The following is a 17223-nucleotide window of genomic DNA, read 5'->3' on the forward strand; positions in this document are numbered from 1 at the left end:
ACATATAATATTAATTCTAATCTTATTAATGGTCATGTAATTTTCAGATCCTAAGAATTATGTAGTGACATTACTGACGGCTTTACCTCTTCCTCTTGCCTTCTCACACTTACCTACCATCTACGTCATTTTTTTTTAACTTATGCAATATCCTAGAATTTCATAGCCTAGTCGTCAACTGCAGCCCTTTAAGAGATTTTGCCTTTCTTTACAAAACAATATTTAAGTAATACTTTTTGTATATTTTTGTAGTTTTCTTGGCTTTTATTCTCAGGGAAAAAAAAACTTATAAATATTTTAAGCACACAAACAGGATGAAACCTGGTTATAAGAAACCAGAGAGGGCTGGGCGTGGTGGCTCACACCTGTAGTCCCAGCATTTTGGGAAGCCAAGGCGGGCACATCACTTGAGCTTGGGAGTTCAATACCAGCTTGGCCAACATTGTGAAACCCCATCTCTACTAAAAATACAAAAATTAGCTGGGCATGCTAGCGCACGGCTGTAATCCCAGCTACTTGGGAGGCTGAGATGTGAGAACTGCTTGAATCCGGGAGGTGGAAATTGTAGTGTGCAGAGATCATGCCACGGCACTCTATTCCAACAGAGTGAGTGAGACCCTGTCTCAAAAAAAAAAAAAAAAAATAGAATACTGTTTCTCCATTTCATCATGTAGACACCTGGAAATCTGAGTGTTGAAGAAGGCAGTGTATGTGATTCTATTTAAGGAATAGTACATGGAGATGCTAAATGTCCCCCTTGCATACAGCAGTGCCTGAAATTCCCACATTAGTTGTGTCTTTGAGTTGGGGCTTATCTTCAAAATACTGTTAAAATGTATATTGAAGGTCAATAACCATGCAAATTTTAATGGTGTCAAAAGAATTGCTAAAAGCTTTGAAAAACATGGACACAAGACAGAGGGTCCCCGAGCTGCTGGGAAATTCTAAAATATGTCAGAAGTTGAACGTGGAGGGTACTGATCAGCTTCTCCTGGGAGCTTCTCTGTTTATATAGTTAGAAATCTGAGCATTTCCACTTACAACTTGTCTGCTGCATCTGAAATGTGCATGTTCACTTTATATTTGGGGTGGCTTTAATGCCTTATCAAAGGTGATAGAGTATAGCTTAAGTGTGGTCAGCCTGCCTCTAATACACAAAGTGGCAATCAAAGGTGACAAAGTATAGCTTAAGTGTGGTCAGCCTGCCTCTATTACACAAAGTGGCAGTTCTTCTCAATTCAGTGCTATCATCGTTTTCAAGGGTGTTATAGCTGTTTCTTTCTACTTTTAATCCTCACAAACGTGTGCACATATACCCAGAACTCTCTCACACACAAAAGTAGCTAAGAAGTGTACAATACTGCCATTCCCCAAAAGATGCCTCAGTTCCTCTGGTGGGTCTAGACTGATCTCAAGTAAATTTCATACTCACAGGATACACAGTTTGTTGTAAGCAGAATTAGGAAATCTGCCCCATTTGAAGGATGTAATTTCATGGTCATCTCTCCTTAAATTGCTAGCACCATAAGGAGTCCTGAGCTATTTTGAAGGAGAACAAAATGACATCTTTGTAGCTGAAGTGAAAAAATATCTGCTTAGGTGATGATGATATGTTGTATAGCAATTTAAATAGATAATCAGAACTTTCTCAGCTACAGCATGAGTTATGAACTTGAGGAATCCACTCTCTTAAGTAAGCCAAATCATGGAGAGGGAACTATATTTGTTCTCTATGGAAAACGTTTATCTCCTTTCAGTTACATTGAATAGGTAAAAACTCCTCCAGACTGTAAAAACTCCCTAGTAGACTGATTCTTTCCTGTTTTTCTGTAGGAAAACTTTCTTTTTAAAAATTCTGGCTGGGCCCGGTGGTTCACGCCTGTAATCCCAGCACTTTGGGAGGCTGAGGCAAGCGGATTGCCTGAGATCAGGAGTTTGAGACCAGCCTGGCCGACATGGTGAAACCCCGTCTCTACTAAAAATACAAAAATTAGCCGGGCATGGTGGCACACGCCTGTAATCCCAGCTACTTGGGAGGCTGAGGTAGGAGAAGCTTGAGCCTGGGAGGCGGAGGTTGCAGTGAGCTGAGATCGTGCCCCTGCACTCCATCCTGGCCAACAGAGAAAGACTGTCTCAAAACAAAACAAAACAAAACAAAATTCTTTGTTTTCTTTTCTTTTCCTACACTAGAATTTCAGTGTTTAGGTTTACAGAGGAGAAGAAGATACTTGAGGAGGCAAAAAGGAGTAAAATTCCAGTTTCTTTTTTTCTAATAGTTGCCGTTTTTAATTAAAGAAGAAAATAGTTCTATAGTCATTCTTCCATTTGGGAAATCAATGTTTGATAATAAAAGTTCTGTTGGTGGCTCATTTTAAAAATCTGGGTTGAACCCTGTTTCTCTCCTAGTTGATAATTTGATCCTCCCATCTCAGAGTATAGTGGTTGATCCATAAAATGAAAAGATGTATTGATCCAATTACCTAATCATTCATTTTGTCATTCTACAAATTTCTATTTGAAATAAGCCATAATCTCAGCCTCACATTATCTGATAAAGGAGGCAGAAATGTTAATAGTGAAGGGACAGTGGGACATGTGCAGTATGTATCTGAGGTATGAAAAGAGGCCTATAGGAGTAATGAACAGGAAAAACAACCCCCCATCCCCCAAAGTTTGGGAAATTTTTTCCTTTATTTTGTTAATAGGTAAAACAAGTGCAGCTATATCAACTCAAGGGTAATACTCCTTGTTCCCTACCCTCTTATCTCCCCTCCCCAATTCCATTTCCTGTTCCTCTGAGGTAACCATTGCTAACAGCCTAGAATGTTTCTTCTATGTATTTCTTATGAAAATATACAAACATGGCCTGGCACAGTGGCTCGCACCTGTAATCCCAGCACTTTGGGAGGCCGAGGCAGGCGGATCATGAGGTCAGAGATCGAGACCATCCTGGCCAACATGGTGAAACCCCGTCTCTACTAAAAATAATGAAAATTAGCTGGACATGGTGGCATGCACCTGTAGTCCCAGCTACTCGGGAGGCTGAGGCAGGAGAATCACTTGAACCTGGGAGGTGGAGGTTGCAGTGAGTCGAGATTGTGCCACTGCACTCCAGCCTGGCCACAGAGCAAGACTCCATCTCAAAAACAAAAACAAACAAAATGCAGATTACATTTTCCCCTATAAAGGATCATCCCATGCACATTGCTGTGCATCTTGCTCAGGTGTACAGCGATTTCTGCAGGTTATACAGGGCATTCACTGTCTGCCTGGCTCCCTCCCTCCAGGTCTACCCTCTAATGTCACATCTCAAATCATCCTGTTCAAATGAGAACCTCTCCTCCCACCCCCACCCTCCCGGTCACATTCTATTCCCTCGCCTTGATTTATGTTTTCTTCGTATTTGTTTAGTGATGTACCTACCCCTCTTTATCCCCTATTAGAATAAAATTTCCATGTGAGAGTGACTTTAATTTCCTCTCTACCCTATCTCCAGTGATTAGATCAGTGCTCTACATGGTGGTCCCTCAGTAGAAACTTGGTAAATGAATGAATTGGAATCATTCTGTTTACTAACCACAGGAATGTCTAGAATATGGGTAAACTGTTACTTATGTAACCATTCCCTTATTGATAAAGATGCAAGTTCTTTCAGGCTTTAGTCTTTATAAGCAATGCTGCTGGGTGCTGTGGCTCACGCCAATAGTCCCAACACTTTGTGGGGCCAAGGCGGGGGATCACCTGAGGTCAAGAGTTTGAGACCAGCCTGACCAACATGATGAAACCCCGTCTCTACTAAAAATACAAAAATTAGCCGGGTGTGGTGGCCTGTGCCTGTAATCCCAGCTATTCAGGAGGCTGAGGCAGGAGAATCACTAGAACCGGGAAGGCAGAGGTTGCAATGAGCCGAGATCGTGCCCACTGCACTCCTGGGCGAGAAGGCGAGATCTGTCTCAAAAAAAAAAAAACAAAAAAACAAAAAAAGATGTCAGTAAATGATATTGCTGGGTCCAGGGTAGGTGCATTTTCAATTTGAATAGATGATGCCCAGTTACACTGTTAAAAGATTATTGCCATTCATACGCACCTGCAATAATGAAAGCACTTATTTCCCTGAATTTTTCTCTGATAACAAGATGTTATTAGTGTTTCATTTTAGCTAATCCAAGAAGTGGGTGTGGAGGGAGATAGTGTCTCATTATAATTGGCATTTCCATGTAAATTATCCAGTTTGGATTTGTAATATGTTTTATTGACCATTTTTCAGCTTCTGTGAATTGCCTGTTTATAATATTTTGCTATTGTCTATTGAATTGTCTGCTATCCTGTTATTAATACATTTGGTATTGAGCATATTAATCTTTTATTTGTCAGGTGTGGCTATTTTTCCAGTCTACTTTTTCTTTTTCAAGTTTACTCTTTTTGTCATGGAAATCTTTACATTTTTATGTAGTCAAATATATTACCTTTTATATTATGCCTTTAGGCTTCTGGGTTTCCAGTTTCGTATAGGAAAGTTTCCCCTAACTAAAGCCGAACCATATTTTCCTGAATTTTTTGGTAAGATTTTAATTTTTTTTTTTTTTTTTTTGAGATGAGTCTCACTCTATCGCCCAGGATGGAGTGAGTGGCGTGATCTCAGCTCACTGCAACCTTCGCCTCCCGGGTTCAAGTGATTCTTCTGTTTCAGCCCCCCAAGTAGCTGGGATTACAGGCACACGCCACCACACCCAGCTAAATTTTGTACTTTTTAGTAGAGATGGGGTTTCCCCTTGTTGACCAGGCTGGTCTTGAACTCCTGACGTCGTGATCTGCCTCGGCCTTCCAAAGTGCTGGGATTACAGGCATGAGCCACTACGCCTGGCCAGATTTTAATTTTTAAAAATAGTTGTCTCCTAAGCAAATGGAATTTTTTATTTATATACAATAAGATGTGATTTAGCTTTGTTTTTCCAAGTAGACTTCCTATTATGTAAATACCATCTTTTAAATAAATCATCTTTCTCCCACTTATTTGAAATTTAAATATATGACCTTGATTTAAATATAACTTAAATACATAATACATATATAAAAGTAAATATATATGGATTTATATATATATAGTATACATATTTAAACTTGAATCTATTTGTTGAATCTCTATGATTGTCCCCCAACCTATTTGTCTATTCCTATGTATAATTCTTGTATTTCTATAATGTGTGTGTTTAGCTGTTTATGGTACTTCTGAGTAAATTTTAATATCATATAAGATAAATTCTCCTTCACAAACCTACTTTTTCAAAATACTCTTGCTAATCTCAAACACTTATGCTATAAAAAAAAATTTTTTTTTTTTGAGACGGAGTCTCGCTCTGCAGCCCAGGCTGGAGTGCAGTGACTGGATCTCAGCTCACTGCAAGCTCCACCTCCCGGGTTCACGCCATTCTTCTGCCTCAGCCTCCCGAGTAGCTGGGACTACAGGCGCCTGCCACCACGCCCAGCTAATTTTTTGTATTTTTTAGTAGAGATGGGGTTTCACCATGTTAGCCAGGATGGTCTCGAAAACATTTTTAATTTATTCCAATGAAGCCCACCAGAAGTAGGCATAAAATTTGGCTTTGAAACACACACACACACACACACATACACATACATCTGGATGCACTATGGGGGATAGACAGGAGTGAGAGAGGTGAGTTGGTTGGGAGGTGGTCTTAGCAATTAGGCAAAGCTAAAACAGGGCCTGAACACTCAGGTGACAGGAGGGTGAGCCACGTCCAAAGGAGAATCAACTGGACTTGGACTTTGACCATTTGTAAAGTATGAAGGAAGCTGAGTCATAACTATTAGAGTGAAGGAGTGAGCAGACTGTAAACCCTTCCTAGAGTTAGGACTATGGAGGAAAGTAGTTTTGGAGGTAAACTGGAGGAAAGAAGATGTATCCATGTGTGGACAGGTTGAGTTCCATGCATGACAGCCATCAGTAGACACGAAGAAATTGGTGATGATGATGCTAAACATTTGGATAACTTTAAACTATTTGAAAGAGGTTTTTAAATGAAGTTCTGGAGCTTTCAGGCATACTTAAGCTCTTATTCACTTTCTTATGAGGCCTCACTTTTTTTTTTTTCCTAACTCATTTCTACTTTTGGCAGCTTGGGGGCAAAGTGTTGTAAATTCCCACTCTTGTTCTTGAAAACTGGGAATTATCCACAGGTGGTAAAATGTCAGTTCTTGAAGATGTTTGTTCCCACTCAGTAAAAATATTTTCTACAAATACTTACATTAATAGTTTTATAATATTTTTGCAAAACCCAGTATTTTATGGTCACTGCCATTTTCTCTTTATCATAAAAACTGTTTAGGCTATGGAGTATAAATGATTTTGTCTATTAAAATGATGTATCGTCTGGGCCCAGTGGCTCACGCCTGTAATCCAAGCACTTTGGGAGGCCGAGGCGGGCAGATCACCGGAAGTTGGGAGTTAAAGACCATCCTGGACAATATGGAGAAACCCTGTCTCTACTGAAAATACAAAATTAGCTGGTGTAGAGGCGCATGCCTGTAATCCCAGCTACTCGGGAGGCTGAGGCAGGAGAATTGCTTGAACCAGGGAGGCAGAGGTTGTGGTGAGCCAAGATCATGCCATTGCACTCCAGCCTGGGCAACAAGAGTGAAACTCCATCTGAAAATAAATAAATAAATAAGCATCATTTTGACTTAAGGTATGTTGTAGATATGCTTATTCTCATGGCATTTTCTTTCATTTGTCTTTTCAGAACTTGATAGCCCAGAAGAGTTAGGGAAAAAGCGTATCTGCAGGATTATCACGAAAGATTTCCCCCAGTATTTTGCAGTGGTTTCACGGATTAAGCAAGAAAGCAACCAGATTGGTCCTGAAGGTGGCATTCTGAGCAGCACCACAGTGCCCCTTGTTCAAGCATCTTTCCCAGAGGGTGCCCTAACTAAAAGAATTCGAGTGGGCCTCCAGGTAATGTTCACAAAAAGTTGTTTCCCTCAGTATGTGCAGAGAGCATGTGAGTGCATGTTTTGCTCTGGAAACAGTTATTCTAACTCATCCTTAATGATACTGCTAATTAGGCCATTTGGGGAATCATTTACTTATTTCAAATAAAAAGCACCAAGTATAAAGTTAGCTTACTGGCTTGTTAAATAAGATACATATTTTAGGGTTGTTCTGTTTAAAAGTCTCAGTTGGTTTCTGATGAAAAATAATGTTTTCAATCATAGGTTATTGGTCTCAGTATGTGGAACAACATACCAAGCCATGGTTTATGATAGGCCACATCATAAAAATCACTTAGAGTGAAGCCTGCAAGCTTTAGTGTTTTCATTTGATTGAAGTAAATCATAAATACTGGGTTTTATCCAAACCAATTGGAACTTGATTTGGTTTGGAAAGTTGACTGGAAATCTTGGAAAAAAAAGATTTTTCTTATATTTATTTCAGCTAGACCTTAGTTCTTTTTTTCCTTACTGAATAAGGAAAATGAACTAAAGTAACTTAATTGATATTATTAATATCGTAACTAATAGTTTAACTGAAGGTTCTGCTCTTCTCGTGGGCTGGACTCCCCTGCCCAATGGAGTTACTGGGTTTTGTTTGTCTGTTTTGAGCCAAGCCCACTGAAGTCCTGAAATGACCTTGATTAAGTACTTAGCCCTAACGAGACCACCTTACATTTCAGGGGTATGAAGCTCCCTTCACCTGCCTCCCATATCAAGTTATTTTACCAAATAGAAAAGAAACCAAATGGTAGAAGAGAGGCTTAGTCAACTAGAATTGAAATCTTTTGAAATTTTGAATGCCTTTTTGTTATTAACTCTGAAAGCCTCAGTTTTTATGTGGGTATGAGTTGCCTTTATGAGGTTTTACTGAGTGTCCTGCATAGGCTTAAAATATACTGGACTCAGCATTTATTGTCCTTTGATCTGGACTAGACTAAGAAATTTGTATGCCATGAGACTGGATACCCTCTCTTTCCTGCAAGCCAGTGCTATTTGTGTTCTACTGGGGAAATACTCAGACTGACCAGTTCCTGTCCTAGTGTTTGGTTTTGTTTATTCATGCTTTCCTAAAATAGTAAGAAAGGTTAAAAAAGACATGGGGTTTTTTTTGGTTGTCTGTTTTTGTTTTTTCCCTTCTCACTTAAAAAGTAAACTTCCTGAATGGGGGGTGGGGGGAAGTCACTTTCATTTAAAGTCCTTTCTCTGTCTCTAGGCCCAGCCTGTTCCAGATGAAATTGTGAAAAAGATCCTTGGAAACAAAGCAACGTTTAGCCCAATTGTCACTGTGGAACCAAGAAGAAGGAAATTCCATAAACCAATCACAATGACCATTCCGGTGCCCCCGCCCTCAGGAGAAGGTGTATCCAATGGATACAAAGGGGACAGTACACCCAATCTGCGTCTTCTCTGTAGCATTACAGGTTTGGTTAAGTCACTGCTGTACTTCCTATTGATTCCAAAGATTCTGTACAAAGACATAAAACCTTTGAAATGTCCATGCCAACATTATAAGAGAAAATAAAAGAACAAAACATTTTACTTGTCCATCACCTCATCCCTGGTTTCCCAAGGATCATTTCTTTAAGATCCTGGTCTCATGACTCATTTAAAATTTAGCGATAGCATCTTTCCTATTAAGGTTAGCATTAGTAGACGTATCATTGAATCTCCTGGAGCATCTAGGTAATTTCTAGATTCAATCTAGGTAATTTCTTGGTGACCTAGACAGAGGTAATGGACCTAGCAACATACTTTAAACTACAAGGAAATTGGGTGGACTTTGGGAAAAATACATGTCCCACAGAGCACTAGTAATAGGAAAATGTTGAGTACATGGTTATTCTCACCTACTGTACTCCTCACCAGTGTAATCCGAGAGTTTAAACATTCAGGGCTCAGAAGAACACATTTTGTGATAAGCACCTGGAATCCAGAGCTCCATTCATCCTTTGATTATCCTAATCTGATTTTTAACTGCAATTGCAAGATTATTAAAGATAGGCTTTGTTTTGTTCTTCTTTTGTTCTCCAAAGAGTAATTTTAATGGCTGATGCCCCCTTTTACCCTCGGTAATTAATCGTACAGAATGCCGTGTACAGACTGAGCTGTTTCTTAACTTTGGTAGTTCTTACCTTTTTAAAGAGTAAGAGGCTGGGCGTGGTGGCTCACACCTGTAATCCCAGCACCTCGGGAAGCCAAGGCGGGCAGATCACCTGAGGTCAGGAGTTTGAGACCAGCCTGGCCAACATGATGAAACCCCGTCTCTACTAAAAATACAAAACTTAGCTGGGCGTGGTGGCGGGCGCCTGTAATCCCAGCTACTGGGGAGGCTGAGGCAGGAGAATCACTTGAACCCAGGAGGTGGAGGTTGCAGTGAACTGAGATCGTACCATTGCACTCCAGTCTTGGCAACAAGAGCGAGTCTCCGTCTCAAAAAAAAAAAAAAAAGAGTAAGAGACTTAATTATCCATCTGAAACAACAAATCTTTGCACTTACACATTGCATTTATAAAATACACTTATAAATTGTGGCTGCCCCAAGTTTAAGCCATTCATTAGTACCCAGACAAAAAAACAAGGAATTTTTTTAAATTTAATAACATCTTACAAGGAAATCACAATAAGCCTGGTAAAAGTATAGACGGAGAGTAGAGAGGAAAACTACCTTTAGTACACACTATTAAACTGAAGGTGCTGAAGTTTTGCCAGTTTGTGGCTATGCAGAAAGAAGAACAGGAGATGATGAAAATTTTACGAGGAGCATCTCCCATGATAAAGTCAACGTATCTATTGTTGTTCTCTCAGGGGGCACTTCGCCTGCTCAGTGGGAAGACATCACAGGAACAACTCCTTTGACGTTTATAAAAGACTGTGTCTCTTTTACAACCAATGTTTCAGCCAGGTATGGAAATAAAGGATTCCAAAAAGCAGTAAGGAATTCGTTTTTATTACCTTTTGGAATGTAAAAATTGTTGTGTTCAATACTAAAAAAACAATGTTGTGAGAAAAAAAAATTCTTAGTATTTGCTTATCAAAATTATCCTCAAATGACAAACACAGGGTTTCTGTGTTTGATACATGGAAAAACATCTTTGCTATTTAAATGAACAAGTTAATCACATTTTGGGTTAGTTCCTTTGTATATTCTGATTTTTTAAAATTGTGAGTCTTTTTAAGATTTGGCTTTTAAATGGCCACATTTTCATACTTCTGTTTTTCATTTTGCTCAGATTTTGGCTTGCAGACTGCCATCAAGTTTTAGAAACTGTGGGGTTAGCCACGCAACTGTACAGAGAATTGATATGTGTTCCATATATGGCCAAGTTTGTTGTTTTTGCCAAAATGAATGATCCTGTAGAATCTTCCTTGCGATGTTTCTGCATGACAGATGACAAAGTGGACAAAACTTTAGAGCAACAAGAGAATTTTGAGGAAGTCGCAAGAAGCAAAGATATTGAGGTACCTTGTTCACAAAAACAAGTTCATTTCATTACATGAGATGGGGTTTTATTTTGTGGCCTTAATAGCACTTACTATAAAATACCAAGTGCATTATTAATTTTACTTTTACTTTAAAAAATGTGATATAGATTAATACTCAAATTTTTTTTATCTTTTTTTTTTTGAGACAGAGCCTTGCTCTATTGCCCAGGCTGGAGTGCAGTGGCGCAGTTTTAGCTTACTGCAACCTCCGCCTCCTGGGTTCAAACAATTCTCCTGCCTCAGCCTCCCAAGTAGCTGGGATTACAGGTGCCTGCCACCATACCCAGCTAATTTTGTGTATTTTTAGTAGAAATGAGGTTTTGCCGTGTTAACCAGGCTGGTCTCAAACTCCTGATCTCGTGATCCACCTGCCTTGGCCTCCCAAAGCATTGGCATTATATGAGTCACCACGCCCGGCCAATACTCAAATTATTTTAAGTGTCTTTGGTGCTGTCTTAACTGGTTAAAACATAGTACTAATGAATTTAAGTTATGGTCTCCATTTTTTTGTGGCCACTTGAGTTACCTACTTTCCAGAATCACTGTTTATACACATTACTATGATTTTCCTTTTTCAAACCCAGTGAACATGTAAGGATCTAACAGCCCAAAAAAAAAAAGAGAGATAGCTTTCAAAATCTGTACAAATAAGTGATTGATGTCAGGCACATTATTAAATATTTTTAAAGTTGCCAGAATAAAAATAAATGTATAATTCTGTTCTGTATATGTCCATGCTATGGATTCCAATTACAATTGGTGAATTGTAAGCACACAACATTATTTTTATTGCAAATAGCACCACAGAAGTAACTGCCTAACAGAGACAAATGTGACATAGTATCATGTCAGTCTTTTCATGTTATGTGACATAAAATCTCAAAATATTTCAAACTCAGATTAACATTAAATCATTTATTTCTTTTACTCTAAAAGGTTCTGGAAGGAAAACCTATTTATGTTGATTGTTATGGAAATTTGGCCCCACTTACCAAAGGAGGACAGCAACTTGTTTTTAACTTTTATGCTTTCAAAGAAAATAGACTGCCATTTTCCATCAAGGTAAATCGTCTTTAACAGAGAATCTGTGAATTATGGGGGAAAAAATACTCTTAGAGAATAAAAATAAAAGGTTTTAATGATTTATTTAATTTGTAATATCCCATCAAATCTGAACTCATAAAGTCAGATTTTTGTTCTGGTTCTACCAGATTATACTTTCAAACCAGTGAAGCTTTATAACTGGTAAAAAGGATCTTTATTTTTTAAAGAGTTCAATAACATTTATGTTTAAGCAAACATTTGTAAAACCAAACAATCTAGAGTAACACAATGTATTATTTCTGGCTAATATTCAGTAATTAAATAATGGATGAAATGCAAATTCAGTATTCAAGTTTCATTTTCATTTCTGGTAGAGCCCAGGGACATTCTAGAGGGATCTTCTTTCTCCAAGAATAAAAGGAGATAGGAAAATTGTTTTATTATTATTATTTGCTGTTACTATTGCAAAAGCTGGAGCTTTCAGGAAAAAAAAAAAACTGTTAGAAGGAAAATGCACATAACTCAGATTATATTATGAATTGTCAGGATTAGATCATCAGACACAACAATCCTGCGTTTAGGAATCGGGCATCTAACTCTTGCTGAGTTCGGATGTGACTGCCCCATTTGCTTCATAATTGTAATCATCTTTTCCCTTTACCTTTCCTGCCTCTCATAGGGCTTGTTAAAACAAACATATTTAACTCTTATACAGTTAAAAATCCTCAGATAAGTCTCATTCTATAACCATCAACTACCAAAATTCTTCTAGATTAGAGACACCAGCCAAGAGCCCTGTGGTCGTCTGTCTTTTCTGAAAGAACCAAAGACAACAAAAGGACTGCCTCAGACAGCGGTTTGCAACTTAAATATCACTCTGCCAGCACATAAAAAGGTATCTTTTAGTACTGCTTTAAATCATCTTTCCCTGGTCTTGAAGAAGTGGGCCTTTGGTATGCAATTAAGGAATGCTTTGTAACATGAATAAAGCTCTTAAAACTGAAGTTGTATTAGTCTCCTCGTGTAGACTGCCTAAGTCTTGTTAATGTGGTGTCAAATTCTTACAGTTTGTATGATGGAGTCTTCTCTGTTTATCGCTTTTGCTTCTGCTGGTAGCGCATAGATTTTTATGCTTTCAAATAATGTCATATGTTAATTTGCCATGGATGTACAGTTCTTGATATTTTTTGTTGGCTTTTTTTTTTTATTTGCTTTGCTTTCTAAATCAGCTTGCATTTGTGCTCCCTACTCAGTCCTTTTCATATCCTGATATTCTTTTCCCTGCTGTACATTATAATATTCCTTGTCTCTGCAATGCATCTTGGAACCAAAAGGAGACAGAGTCAGATCAAGATGATGAGGTAATATAAACACTTCTGCTTTTATTCTATCAGAAGTAGAATAGAAATTGCATCTGTATGACAGAAGTTGCAGAGGGCTAAAGTGTGGGAAACATATAAATTATATTTTTGCAGGTCTTAAGTAGGTAAAAGGGTATATATTTTTCTTAAATGGTTCACTCTTCTTCCACACGTACTTAAGAGTATTTAAATATATTCAACAAAATTATAATACAGCTAATGATTTAGAAACTAAAGTTCTTTAAACATTTTTAAATGTGATAGATTGGCATGTATAAATAAACATTAAAATTTTTTTTAGACAAGTCAAGTGCAATAGTGAGAAAGGGGGAAAGAGTAGGACCAGGAAGTCTATCTATGACTGACTGTGAACAGTCAATTGAGATAACCCACTACCTTCGGACCTGCCAAATAGACATTTTGCAAAAGTTTCATGTGCCTATTTTACTATCAACTATATCCTACTATCCAGCATGTTATAACATTTAAATCAAGATCACGTTTAATATGTGCAATTTTATTGTACAAATAACTTATGTTGTATGTGATATAAAATATTTGCTTACTAGCTATTGATAAATCTTTGATATTCTCACTAAAGAAATTTATCTTGACCTTTTTTTAAGAATATAGTTCAACCAAGTTGCCTCCTAATGTTTCTCTAAGTTATATGACAATTAGATTTTTAAATCCCACTCAATAGTAATAAATAGAATCAAGTAGCCTTAGGACTCAGTAATAGTACCTCTGGCCAGGCGCGGTGGCTCACACCTGTAATCCTAGCACTTTGGGAGATCGAGGCGGGGGTGGGGTGGGGGGATCACCTGAGGTCGGGAGTTCGACACCAGCCTAGCCAACATGGCGAAACCCCGTCTCTACTAAAAATACAAAAATTAGCTGGACATGGTGCTGCATGCCTGTAATCCCATCTACTCAGGAGGCTGAGGCAGAATTGCTTGACCCCAGGAGGCGGAGGTTGCAGTGAGCCGAGATCTGGCCACTGTACTCTAGCCTGGGTGACAAGAGCAAGACTCCGTCCCTACCCCGCTCCGCCCCCTCTCCCCCCAAAAAAAATGTACTTCTAACAAAACCATTCATCTGTTTTCAATCTCCTCATCTACACTTTATGCCTATTAACGTACAGAAACCCCAGCAGTAATTGGAATAATAAACTTTGTGTGCCTTTCTCCCTTGAATGTACTCACATAGAGTGAGTGTACTTTGTGATATATGTGCTTTCGATATGAACAGATCCAGGAAAATTTACTGCTCAGCATCAGAAGTCTCTGTAATGCTTGTCTTTTACTTGTACTTCCCTGTAGTCTGCTGTGTTGGTGCTCTTAAATTTGCCAAATAATGATTTTGGTTAAGACACGGGGGGTGGGGCTATAAAATCCCAGTAGGAAATCAACATTTCCTAAGAAGGAAAATAAACAACTTATCAACATGCCATCCTACAAAATGTTTTAGAACTGTGAAGATGTCACAGGGAAGTTGGAAATAGAGTTGCCTTTTTTTTTTTTTTCCTTTTCAGATTGAGAAAACAGATAGACGACAGAGCTTCGCATCCTTAGCTTTACGTAAGCGCTACAGCTACTTGACTGAGCCTGGAATGAGTGAGTTTCCTAACACATTTACTAATCTATGTGGATTTTCATAAGAAGAGACATTTTTTCTATACAAAGCAAATTTTATCATTTGGAAAGTCAATGGTAAAAGAAAAATTGCCTGCAGGAAAACCCTATCATACAAACCTAAGTAATATTTTGTGCCTAGTTGAAGATGCGAGGTAAACACACCCCTAGCTCATACTTCAAAACAGTTTTTAAAGCCATTACCTATTTTTAAATTAGAAATATCTATTACTTTTCTTTTAACACCTTGATTTTTACTTTAACTATGCTAGGAGATAAATATGAAAGTTGCTTTAGATCTATGCTCAGATGAAAAAAATTACTCATATTTGGAATGGTAGAAAAATGACACTTTGTCATCTCATTTTTCTCAGTATAGATAGGTTGTCATATCCTAGTCCCGATTCTTTTTCTTCCTACTTTGCAAGAATCACATTTCCTTGTCTTCTTGAGGTAGCACTTCTTTACAGGTTTCTTCTTTCCGCCCTCCCTCACTCTCACTTCCTCTCCTCCTGTCCTTTATTAAAATATCGGTGCTAAGGCTGGTCTTCACTAGACCAGTTAGGCCCTTTTCTTTTCTCAATGATTGTTTTCATTCATTGTTAGCTGGCATGCACTTATGAAGATATAGATTCATTCAGTCATATCTGTTTATATATTCTCTCTCTCTCTCTCTGCCTCCTCTTCCCTTTCCTTCCCTCATCCTTGTAATCATCACCTCTGGTGATCTCTACAGCCCTCAAGATAACACCCTCCACCAGCAGGGAACTAAGAGTACTGAGCACAGCACTGTATTTGACTGACATATTGGTGCCACTTTAACCATTCTCCTCATTCTAAATGAGAGGAAATTATACAAAAATTATTTTTTAATTAGTGAATAATTCCTGGCTGTTTCCCATTGACACAGTTTCTTAAGTTCAAGGAGGTTTGGAAATTTGCCAGTAAGAGTCACAACTTTGGCTTTTCCCACCTTTTCTGAAGTCTTGTTTTTGTGGGCCAACAGCGTAGCATATAAGATCTGCGGCAGGACACTACTGCGCTACTTAGTTGAGATGGTCTTAGCATTATCTTCTGGAGCCTAGCCCCTTGTCTATTAGAGAAGTTTTTATATTCAAATACAAAATGGAGAATATAAGAGAAATGAAAGAAACCTACCACATTCAAGAATGTTTCCTCAGATCTCAGTTCTCCTCTAGCAGAAATGTCTAAATCCTCCCAGAAACATAAGGGCTGAAATTAACTCATATTATGCTACAGAGCAGAAGAGGGGTGTGTGTGTGTGTGTGTGTGTGTGTAGCTAGATGGTTTCCAGTAGAACTGGAATACATTGAGGAGGTTTTCTTTGGAATACTATTTTCCCTGGAGAGCCTCAGTGGGTAATTGGTTAAGACCCCATAGGCAACATTGTTAACCTTTGGACAGGATCAATGGACCAGCTGCTTTAGGTCGGAGGCCCCTTCAGGCAGGTGAGTTTCCGTCTGATTCTGGTCACTAAGGCCAAGTCCATTGAATGTTTCCCACTTATCATAGTGTTACAGATTAGATCCAGCTAAGGCGTATACAGCTTGTGTTCCCGGACTTTTGGTAGAAGAGGAGGGAACTCTTCTGTTTTATGAAAGGGTACATAAGCGTGGTAAACAAGGAAATGAATAGGCATAGGAAGTGACTAAAAGAAAACTAAGTCTCAAAACTGGTGTTATGGGAACTCCAAGTGAATGCCACTTTTCCCTTACCACGCTGCCTTTCCAACCCCTTCCCCCCCAGGAAAAAGATTCTGGATTAGTTCAGTGCCTGACATCCAGAAATTCCCTGTTATAAAGGGATCCCAAAACATATGTCTTTAAAGCATAAAACGTGTAACAGATTGGTAGGTTGGTCATTCCTTGCAAAGTATAAAACCATAGACATGGTTCAAAAGACTTCTTTGCCTGAAAGAGCCAGCCTTCAGTGGTAAAGGACACATGCTTTGTCAGTGTCTGATAGTTACAAAAATAAATGCTTGTGAGACACAGACTAAGCTCAAATCATTGAATTGAGGGAATCCCCAAACCTTCCATTTGCAGCGTGGCATTTCCAAAAGAGTTCAGCAGTATAATATTGAGAATTATGGCAAGAAGGGGTAATGAATAGGCGAGTTTTTCCTTAGTTCTTCCACTTTCTTTGGAATAATATGTAAGCCTAGGAAAGGATATGTTCGAAATGTTTGAATTTAAATGTACACTAGGAATGAACATCTTCACCCTTGTCGGAGTGCTGCTAATCCAAGGACTGGATTGTAGCAATGGCACAGGCACCGCATGAAGAACAACATAAAAGCTGAAGCAGATTCTCATTTTCTCTTTGAGTTTCACTATTCTGAACCAGGGCTTTCTTGGAGCAAAGCTGTATTCAACTTTGATGTAGAACGTTAGCCTTTGGCAGGCCTTGCAAATCTCTGTGACCAGCTTGGTTTGTTTGAGTTGTAGAGGCAGAGAGGACCAAGTATGTGTTTGTGCTCCCCAGCAAGTGTGCTTACTTCATTTGTGTGTTTCTTGCTCCATTGCCAGAAGAAATGCTGGTATTACTATATCCATTCTTCCTAGTGGCAGGTCTACCTCATGACTGCTTCGGTGTTTGTGATATCCATGAGTCCCATGAATATTATGGGAAGGCACCAGAACTGGTCCCTTTGAAATTGATAAACA

At 38.7% G+C, this 17223-nt stretch overlaps 1 protein-coding gene across 8 annotated transcripts in view; it reads left to right on the forward strand.

Annotated features, from left to right (window-relative positions):
* The window catches only part of ANK3 (ankyrin 3), a 701075-nt gene that overhangs the window by 635116 nt on the left and 48736 nt on the right, over positions 1–17223 (forward strand). For 7 of the 8 annotated variants that reach the window (XM_015147572.3, XM_077946716.1, XM_077946717.1 and 4 more), the window contains 7 exons: positions 6765–6976; positions 8228–8435; positions 9820–9916; positions 10245–10473; positions 11434–11559; positions 12314–12436; positions 14437–14518. In XM_015147572.3, the coding sequence (XP_015003058.2) occupies positions 6765–6976; positions 8228–8435; positions 9820–9916; positions 10245–10473; positions 11434–11559; positions 12314–12436; positions 14437–14518 (1077 nt within the window). Of the gene's footprint in view, positions 1–6764; positions 6977–8227; positions 8436–9819; positions 9917–10244; positions 10474–11433; positions 11560–12313; positions 12437–12875; positions 12903–14436; positions 14519–17223 lie in introns of all 8 variants that reach the window. The other variant, XM_077946715.1, reaches the window with a different exon arrangement.

The sequence above is a fragment of the Macaca mulatta genome, chromosome 9, assembly GCF_049350105.2.
Source record: "Macaca mulatta isolate MMU2019108-1 chromosome 9, T2T-MMU8v2.0, whole genome shotgun sequence".
In the NCBI taxonomy this organism is placed as follows: Eukaryota; Metazoa; Chordata; class Mammalia; order Primates; family Cercopithecidae; genus Macaca; species Macaca mulatta.